Genomic DNA, 9479 nt, shown 5'->3' on the forward strand with positions numbered 1-9479 from the left:
GGCTGGCGCCTTAGCCGGTTGAGCTATAGGCGCCGAGCCGATTTTAAATTTTCTAACAGACTTTTCTATGTGTATTTAGATTTAGCCTGCTTTTATAATCTCCCTTGAAACAACTCAAGCCCACTTAGGGTATCGTCATGCTTTTCTGAGTTCTTCTAAAACAGAACTTACTTGAAATTTTAGTTCCAGATATTGATTCTTTTTTTTCCCATAAAATATCTGCATTTGTTTAGCTATAACCAGGTTTTTCAGATATACATATACATACATATATGTACATGACCTCAAAAATGTTGTACATATGTACATATATGTGTTTTGGGTTTTTTTTTTTTTTTTTGAGACAGAATCTTGCTCTTTTGTTCAGGCTAGAGTGCAGTTGGCATTGTCTTGGCTTACTGCAACATCAAACTCTTGGGCTCAAGAAATCCTACTACCTCAGCCTCCCAAGTAGCTAGGACTACAGGTGCCGGCCAATATTGTATTTTTTTGTATTCACAGCTTCCTTTCTCTACAGTGTGCGATACTGGGGGCTGTGCAAATGATAATCCCCATTCTTGGCAGGGCAAGGTGGCTCACACCTGTTAACCCAGCACGTTGGGAGGCTGAGATGGAAAGATTGCTTGAGCCTAGAAATTTGAGGCTCCAATAAGCTGTGATCCATGCTACTGCACTCTAGCCTGGGTGACATAGTAAAAACTTGTCTCTTACAAAAAAGAGACAGAGAATCCCTATTCATACATCAGGGACCAATTCCTGGTATTTTAAAAGTGCTGCCAGATTAGTTTGTTTTGTTGATGTGAGACTCTATGCCCTCTTTAGCAGTTAAGTGTAATCAGACCACTGCTCCTCCTCATTCCTTTTGAAGTAGATTTTCTGCCCCCACCCCCACCCCCACCCCCATCTAGGGGACTCTTAGCAACCATTTCCTCTTGGATTTTATTTTCTCTTTGTCTTAACACTTGACAGCCTAGGAGGACTTCAGACCCCTCTCCATTTGTCTTTGTATGCACAGCTTGCCTGAGGAGGAAACAGGAGCTCGGTCTAGGCTCCTCCTTGGTAAACCAGAAAGGGATTCAGCTGCCCTTCCTCTTTCTCAGGTGAGCCTGTTTTGTGGTTTTGTGGATGTGTGAATAACACTGCTTCCCTTAAGCTCTGGTTCTGTGTCACTATTCATTGTGAACAGCTGCTTACAGCCTACAAGGCTGGAGGGATTGTGCACAGGGGGCCAGAGGGCAAGGACCAAGTTCTTTCAAGGCTACTAGAAAGGAACCAGTTTAGAGTTTTTTTTCTGGGACCTCATTCCTCCCTTATCTTTACTGCTGCTTTGTTTCTGTATCTGGTTTACAGAACCCAATTAGGAGGTTTGTCCCCCAGTTTCCAAACCCGAGGAAGACAGTGGCAAGAAAAGCAGAGACCAGGGAAGAGGACCTCAGGAGTGGGGCCTTCAGCCTGGTAAGCCCTAAAATCTGATAGGAACTCGATGCACATGAGCCTCTTGGCTTAGCCTCTGCTGCCGTGTTTAACCTTGGTTTTCTTTGGCAGTGACTATGCCTGCACCTCTCTCTGCTCCCCACTTTCAGTACCTTGCAGCCACAAATGTTTACTAAGTGTGCATCAGACTTGGTACAGGCCTTGAGGACAACTGTGCCTGCATTGCCAGAGTTGAAGCCAGAGCCCAAGCCAGAGCCCTCTTCCCCAAGTTGCATGGAAATAGTAAATCTCAGAAAGTCATTATGTGCCGCCAGAGCCCTCTTCCCCAAGTTGAATGGAAATAGTAAATCTCAGAAAGTCATTATGTGCCGGGCATGGTGGCTCATGCCTGTAGGTAGTCCTAGTGCTGTGGGAGGCCAAGGCGGGTGGATTGCCTGAGCCCAGAGGTTCAAGACTATCTTGAGCTGGAGTGAGCCAAAGTGAGACCCCATCTCTATCCAAAAAAGCTGGGCATTGTGGCAGAGGCCTGTAGTCCCAGCTACTTAGAAGGCAAAGGGCAAGAGAATCACTAAAGGAAGAAAAGAAAAAGGAAGCCCAGGCTCGGTGCCTATGGCTCAAGTGGCTAAGGCACCAGCCACATATACCTAAGGTGATGGGTTCGAATCCTGTCAGGGCCTGCCAAACAACAATAACGGTTGCAACCAAAAAAATAGCCGGGCTTTGTGGCAGTCACCTCTGGTCCCAGCTACTTGGGAGGCTGAGGCAGGAGACTCGCTTGAGCCCAGGAGTTGGAGGTTGCTGTGAGCTGTGATGCCATGGCACTCTACCCAGGGGGACTCTGGGATGTCTGTGATGCCATGGCACTCTACCCAGGGGAATTCCACTCTATCCCAGCTTGACGTTCTGTATCAAAAAAAAAAAAAAAAAAAAGGAAGCCCACGCTGGCCACAGTGGCTCACACCTGTCATCCTAGTACTCTGGGAGGCTGAGGGGAGTGGATCATTTGAGCTCAGGAGTTCAAGACCAGCCTGAGCAATAGTGAGACCCCATCTCTACCTAAAATAGAAAAACTGAGGCAAGATCTCTTGAGCCTGCTGTAAGCTGTGATGCCACAGCCCTCTAATCAGGGTACCAGAGTGAGACTCTGTCTCCAAAAAAAGGGAAGCTCACATTCTATCCCTAGTCCCCTTTGTTTCTTAGGGGCTTTGGGGTGAGTTGTAGGCATTTACAGTTCTCTTGTCCATCCCATCATGAGTTCTAGGAGCAACAGTGCCTTTGGCAACACACCCCTAAAGAAGTGGTTGGTCGGGGCTGGACAAGGTGGCTCTCAGCTATAATTCTAGTGCTCTGGGAGGCTGAGGCAGGTGAATTACCTGAGCTCACAGCGACCAGCCTGAGCCAAAACGAGACCTCATCTCTAAAATTAGCTGGGTGTGGCTTGGTGCCCATTGCTCAGTGGTTATGGTGCCACATGCACTGGGGCTGGCAGTTTGAACCCGGCCCAGGCCTACTAAACAACAATGATATCTACAACAACAACAACAAAATAACCAGGCATTGTGGCAGGTGCCTGTAGTCCCAGCTACTTGGGAGGCTAAGGCAAGAGAATTGCTTAAGCCCAAGAGTTTGCAGTTGCTGTGAGCTGTGATGCTATGGCACTGTACTGAGGGCAACAAAGTCAGACTTTGTCTCAAAAAAAAAAAAAAAATGAGTGGTGAATGTTCACTGCAGCTATGTTTGCCATCATCCCAAACTGGGAACACCACCAAATTCCCTTCGATGGGTGAAGTGTTCAACAAACTATGGTCTATCTGCCAGGAAACACGAGTCAGCATTCAAGAGGAACAAACTATAGTTAGTGATACACATAATTTGGATGGATCTCTCAGGCGTCATATGAAGTGGGAAAAGCCAGTTCCAAAAGGTTACATACTGTAGGATCCCATTTACATAATGTTTAAATGATAAAATTATAGAGTTGAAAGACAGATTCACCGTTGCCAGGGTTGGGGACTGGGTAGGTGGGCCTTGGGATGGAGGCAGATGCAGCTGGGAAGAGCAGCTGGTATAAAGGATCCTTGTGTTAAGTACATGCTGTTTGACTATGGTGGTGGCTATGCAAATAACATAAACAGGTAACAGAACTTTGTGGAACTTAATACACACCCTCAAATGAGTACAGATCTGACTGGGAAGATCTGAATAAGGCTAGTGAATTTTTTTTTAACAACTTTTTTTTTTTGTAGAGACAGAGTCTCACTTTATCGCCCTTGGCAGAGTGGGTAGAGTGCCGTGGCATCACACAGCTCACCGCAACCTCCAACTCCTGGGCTTAGGCGATTTTCTTGCCTCAGCCTCCCGAGTAGCCCACCACAATGCCAGGCTTTTTTTTTTTTTTTTTTTTGAGACAAAGTCTCAAGCTGTCACCCTGGGTAGAGTGCCATGGTGTCACAGTACACAGCAACCTCAAACTCTTGGGCTTAAGTGAGTCTCTTGCATCAGCCTTCCAAGTAGCTGGGACTACAGGCACCTGCTACAATGCCCGGCTATTTTTTTGTTGCAATTGTCATTGTTGTTTTAGCTGGCCTGGCTAGGTTCAAACCCACCAGCGCCTCCATGTATGTGATTGGTGCCCTACTGACTGAGCTATGGATGCCATCAACGCTGGTGGATCTTATCAATGTCAATGTCCTGGTCATGATACTGTGCTTGAGTTGCTTAAGATGTTACCATTGGAGGAAAGTGGGTAAAAAGGCTTGAAGGATCTTTCTATATTATTTTTTACAAATGGATATGAATCTATAATAATTTCACAATTTAAAAGTTTTATTGAAAACAAAGATAGAGGCTAGGAGTACTGGTTCACATCTATAATCCTAGCACTCTGGGAGGCTAAGGCGAGTGGATTACTTGAGCTCATGAGTTCAAGACCCAGCCTGAGGTAGAGCAAGACCCCATCTCTAAAAAAAGTAGCTAGGCGAGGCTGAAGCAAGAGGATCATTTGAGCCTAAGAGTTTGAGGTTGCTGTGAGCTATGACACCACAGCAATCTACTAAGGATGACAAAGTGAGACTCTGTCTCAAAAAAAGAAAACAAAGATGGGTATTAGTTTCACTGTAGATTGAAGATGTATGTTAAGGGCTGTTTGTAGCTCAGCAAGCTAAGAGGTACATTTCACATCATATGTATTTAACCACAATGTTTTTATTATTTTTTCCCCTAGAGACAAGATCTTTCTCTGTTGTCTAGGCTGGAGTGCAGTGGCACAATCATAGCTAACTATAACCTTGAACTCCTGGGCTCACATAATCCTCACACCTCAGCCTCCAGAGTAGCTGGAACTATAGGTGTACACCACCACACCTGGCTGGTTTTTCTGTTATTTTTTGGTAGAAACAAGAATCTTGCTATGTTGTACAGGCTGGTCTTAAACTGGCCTCAAGTGATGGTCCCACCTCAGCTTCCCCAAATCCTGGGATTATAGACATGAGCCACCATGCCTGGCCAAGTGAGTTTTTTTTTTCCGTTGTTGTAAACCAGACTGGGCAAAATTGTGAGACCCCATCTCTACAAAAAAAAAAATTTAAACTTAGCCAGCACAGCTGAGACAAGAGAATCACTTGAGCCCCAGATTTGAGGTTGCAGTGAATTATGACACCACTGCATTTTAGCCCAGGCAAAAGTGAGACCTTGTGAAACCCTGTCTCAAAATTTAAAAAAGAATATTAAATTTTATGTGTTTTTTCCACAGTTGAAAAAATAAACAGTACAGAATGAGGTTCCCACGGTGGTAGCACCTCCTGTAACTATAGCCCATCATTAAAACCAGGCAATTGACACTGGTACAATCTGCAATGCCACCTTGGATTTTATACACCTGACCCTCCTGAGTGCCCAATGCTGGCATGGAGAAGAACATGGTGGAAAGTAGTTTGGTTTCTGTACTGGTATACTGATGCCTACTTTGGTGCATGATGGTTGGTGCCAACATCTGCATCTTTGAACAGGGGTAATAATGACTAGAAAGTTCTTCTCTAGAGTGCTTGATTATTGAAGGTCCCTGGAACTGACTCATTTTGTCTCTACAGGAAACACTTCCAGAGCCCAGTGCCCAGCAGGCAGGAAGCCAGCACATGGAGGAGTCCCTGGGGATCACTGTCCAGGAGAGCAGAGAGCAAATGCAGGCAGAGGGTACCCTCCCTGAACAAAGCAGCCAGAACCTCATGAACTCCATGCCTGGCAGTGGGGATTCTCAGCCTAAGGCCTCTCTGGAAGGTGGGGCAGGCCCCTCCACTTCAGAGATGGCCAGCCAGGACCACCTTTTGGAGCAAGGGACCAACACACTGCATGGTGGAAACTTGGGGAACAGTGGACCTGAGATGGAGAAGGGCTGGGTTCCAGGCAGTGGTGGCCACAAAGGGTACCTTCTGAGCAGCAGTGTTGAAAGAAAGGAGCCAGATGGAGCTGCTCCCCAGGAGGGAGGTGCCCAATGGGGACCAGGGGCTGACCTGCCTAGAGGGCCCTGGGAGGAAGGAGACAGTATCCCCAGCACCCCAGCATCAGCTCCTCCCTCAGCCCCTGCATGGAGACCAGGGCCTGCCACTTGGTGCCTAGAGCCCAGGTTCGCGGCCCAAGATCCCCCTGACCTCTGGCAGATACCCTATGGGACTGGTGGGGGCCCAGAGTGGAGCGGCAACAGCCTAGGATGCTCCTCCCTTGGGGTGGCTGCTATTGCAGATCTGAACATGGACCAACCAGAGCTGGAAGAGAGAGCCCTGGAGGTGTCCGGGCCAGATGAGCATGCCAACAGCAGGTTGCCTGCCTCTCTTGGAGGGAAGGCCCTAGACAGAGGCCACAAGATGGCTGTGCCTGGCTTCACACCTCTCACTGGGGAGATCTCAGAAGGCAGAGGCGGGGTGGGGTGGGAAGACAAGTTCCCTGACAACATCCCAGTGGGCCCTGCAACCTCCCTGACTTTGGCTTCTAGGAACCAGGAACCTACAATGGGCTCTGGAGATTCTTGCTATCTAGCCCCAGATACAGGTCCAGGCGTCAGTCAGAAACAGGTGGTAGGATTTGACCAAAAGGTTGCTGAGTTAGGCAGCCAGAGTCATGAACAAGACCCTAAGGGGCCCAGTCTGTCCCCCCAAGGCTCTGGTCTGCTGGAATGCACAGAAGCAGTGGATGGCCCTCCTCAGGAGACCCCAGCCTACCAGGGTAGTCCAGACACCCCTGCTGACCCAGGGGCATGGCAACCTGACCATCCTCATTCTGCAGACCAGGCCACCTGGGGGGGCTCCTCACAGGTGGACCTGGACTTCCTGCCAGATAGCGAGATACAGAAAGCCCTGGATGCCTCTGACTTTGAATCCCTACCAGAGCAGGTAAGAGCGTCTCTGAGTTACAGAATGGCCCAGGGCAGGCACTGAATAGCCAAGAGCCCTAACCCTAAAGCACCCAGTGATGGAGGGAAGATGAAGTTCCATTTACACAGCAAATCAGGAGTCTAGGTCGAAGCTCTGGTGGAAAGGGCAGACCTACCTTTCTGCGAGGGGACTGTCTGAGGTTGCTGAGGAGTCCTAGGGTAGTGATACACAGGCAGTTTGTTAGCCAGAGCTCTTCTGCACTTGAACTGGAACTCCCAGGTGTACCAGTCCCTGGCAGCTCTCCTTTCAGCCCTGACACTGACTGCAGGCTCCTGGGGGTGTATTGAGAGTGATAGACCTAGAAGGATGACCCCAATAATCTGGGCTTGGGAAGGGGACTTCACTCCCAAACTGGAAATCAGCCTTTGCCTCTCTAGGGGCACTGGGAGGTCTTGGTATGACTCTTTTTCAAATAGATAAATAATTTTGTTTTTCTGCTGCAATTTATAAGGGCTTTGCTGCCTTCAGGGCTCTACCCACCCTGTAGGTTGCCCAGATGTTGTCTTCTCTGACTGTGGAAATAGTACCAGCTTTTGGCATTCACCTGATGGGTCAGGTGGCTGCCTTGCTTCACCTGTCAGTGCAGGTGGCAACCCCACCCTTGGAGGAAGTGAAACCTTACTGCCATTGGCACACCGGGAGGTGGGCAACTGTCTTTGCAAACTGGGTGTAGCAGCAAAGAATCTGAAAAGAGGCCAGGTACCTGCTGGTGGTGAGACAGGAAGGAGGGGGCTGGGTTAGCACCCAGGTCCACCTGAGGCTAAAGCTGTACTTCAGCTGCCCCATGCTGCCCTGTCCTGGAACACAGAGCCCATTCTGCTTTTACACATCAGCCTCATGTTTCTTTGGCTGTCCCTGTTGAGATGTTAAAATTCATTCAGGCTGTGTGCACTTTGGGAGACTATGGCAGGAAGATTGCTTGCGGTCAGGAGTTCAAGACCAGCCTAAGGAAGAGAGAGACCCTATCTCTTACCAAAAATAGAAAAAACAGGTGGTGGCATGCCCTGTAGTCTCAGCTACTTGGGAGGCTGAGGTGGGAGGATCGTTTGAACACAGGTGTTGCAGCAAGCTATGATAATGCCACTGCACTCTAGCTGGGGCAACACAACAAGACCCTGGTTAAAAACAAACAACAACAAAATAATTCAGCTCAGTGTCCATAGCTCAGTTAGTAGGGCACCAGCCATATATACCAAAGCTGGCAGGTTCAAGCCTGGCCAGGGCCTGTTAAACAACAATGACAACTGCAACCAAAAAATAGCTGAACATTGTGGCAGGTGCCTGTAGTCCCAGCTACTCAGGAGAATGAGGCAAGAGAATCACTTAAGTTCAAGAGTTTGAGGTTGCTATAAGCTGTGATGCCACGGCACTCTACTGAGGGCAACATAGTAGGACTGCCTCAAAACAAACAGCATGGTGCGGAGGTGTCATCCATCAGCTCCACTAGTTATGCAGGCAGTGTGTGTCTTAGCGCGCCAACCACACAAGGCTCATTCTCACCGCTGCTGCTTTAAAAAAAAATTCATTCATGGGGGTGCCTATGGCTCAAAGGAGTGGGGCTGGTGCCCCATATGCCGGAGGTGATGGGTTCAAACCCAGCCTTGGCCAAAAACCGCAAAAAAAAAAAAAATTCATTCACTGTATGTATCTCTCTGCTCTGTGCCGGATGACAGCAGTATGACAGATCAGACACATTCTTAACCCTGTGAGGTTTATTGTAGTCTCATTCCTGCCTGTGTTCTCCAAAGTGAGCATTTTGCACCATATTATCCAGCACTTAAAGAGGCTGAGACAAGAGAATCGCTTGAGCCCAAGAGTTTGAGTTGCTGTAAACTGTGACACCACAGCACTCTACTGAGGGCAACAAAGTGAGACTCTGTCTCAAAAAAAAAAATAAGCCTGGTGTGGTGGTATGCACACCCACTAGCTATTAGTTCCAGCTATTTTTGGATGCTGAAGCAGGAGAATCACTTGAGCCCAAGGGTTTGAAGTTGCAGTGAGCTATAGTGATACCACTGCACTCCAGGCAGAGCAACAGAATAAAGACTATCTTTAAAAAACAAAAAAATCTCGAAAACTTGCAGGAGACTACAGCAGTGTCAGGGCCAGAGAACTTGTCAATGGAACCACTCACCACACAGAGCAGCCCCCGCAGTAAGGTCAGGGCCAAGAGGAAGATACCAGAACCAGCCTGGTACTTCTGTGTCCACTTTCTGATGTGAGAAGGCAAGAGTAGCCCCAGCTGGTGCCCCAGGTGTAGTCATTGTGGAATCCCCACTTCTGGTACAAATGTTTCTTATTTAGGAGTCCCCACTGGCTGGTATGACTTTTGCTTTCCTTCTGCTGGGCTCACCTGGCCAGTCTGTTCACACTTTGTGCTCTGTCTTTCTAGCTGTTTCCTTCGGGGAGCAGGCTGGACCCTTGTTGGCCTGACCCCAGCCCATGTACCAGTGGAGATCCTGTTGAAGTGGCCAAGGCCCAGCCAAGGTAGGTACAGGGTGGTGGGACACAAGCTCAGGACACTCACTCATTTTACTGTGGAAGGTGATGAATCTCCCTAGGCCTTGCTTTCCTTCAGCCAATAAAAGAGATGAGCCCCATCTTTCTTTTTTTTTTTTT

At 48.3% G+C, this 9479-nt stretch overlaps 1 protein-coding gene across 1 annotated transcript in view; it reads left to right on the top strand.

Annotated features, from left to right (window-relative positions):
* Nucleotides 1-9479, top strand: part of CUNH19orf57 (chromosome unknown C19orf57 homolog) — a 21994-nt gene that overhangs the window by 8588 nt on the left and 3927 nt on the right. Inside the window, exons 2-5 of the mRNA XM_023518067.1 lie at nt 970-1100; nt 1351-1455; nt 5523-6818; nt 9253-9347. Coding sequence (XP_023373835.1) covers nt 1008-1100; nt 1351-1455; nt 5523-6818; nt 9253-9347 — 1589 coding nt within the window. The 5' untranslated portion in view covers nt 970-1007. The remainder of the gene's footprint in view (nt 1-969; nt 1101-1350; nt 1456-5522; nt 6819-9252; nt 9348-9479) is intronic.

Source organism: Otolemur garnettii, unplaced genomic scaffold, assembly GCF_000181295.1.
Source record: "Otolemur garnettii isolate 467f Iridium unplaced genomic scaffold, OtoGar3 scaffold00127, whole genome shotgun sequence".
NCBI lineage: Eukaryota > Metazoa > Chordata > Mammalia > Primates > Galagidae > Otolemur > Otolemur garnettii.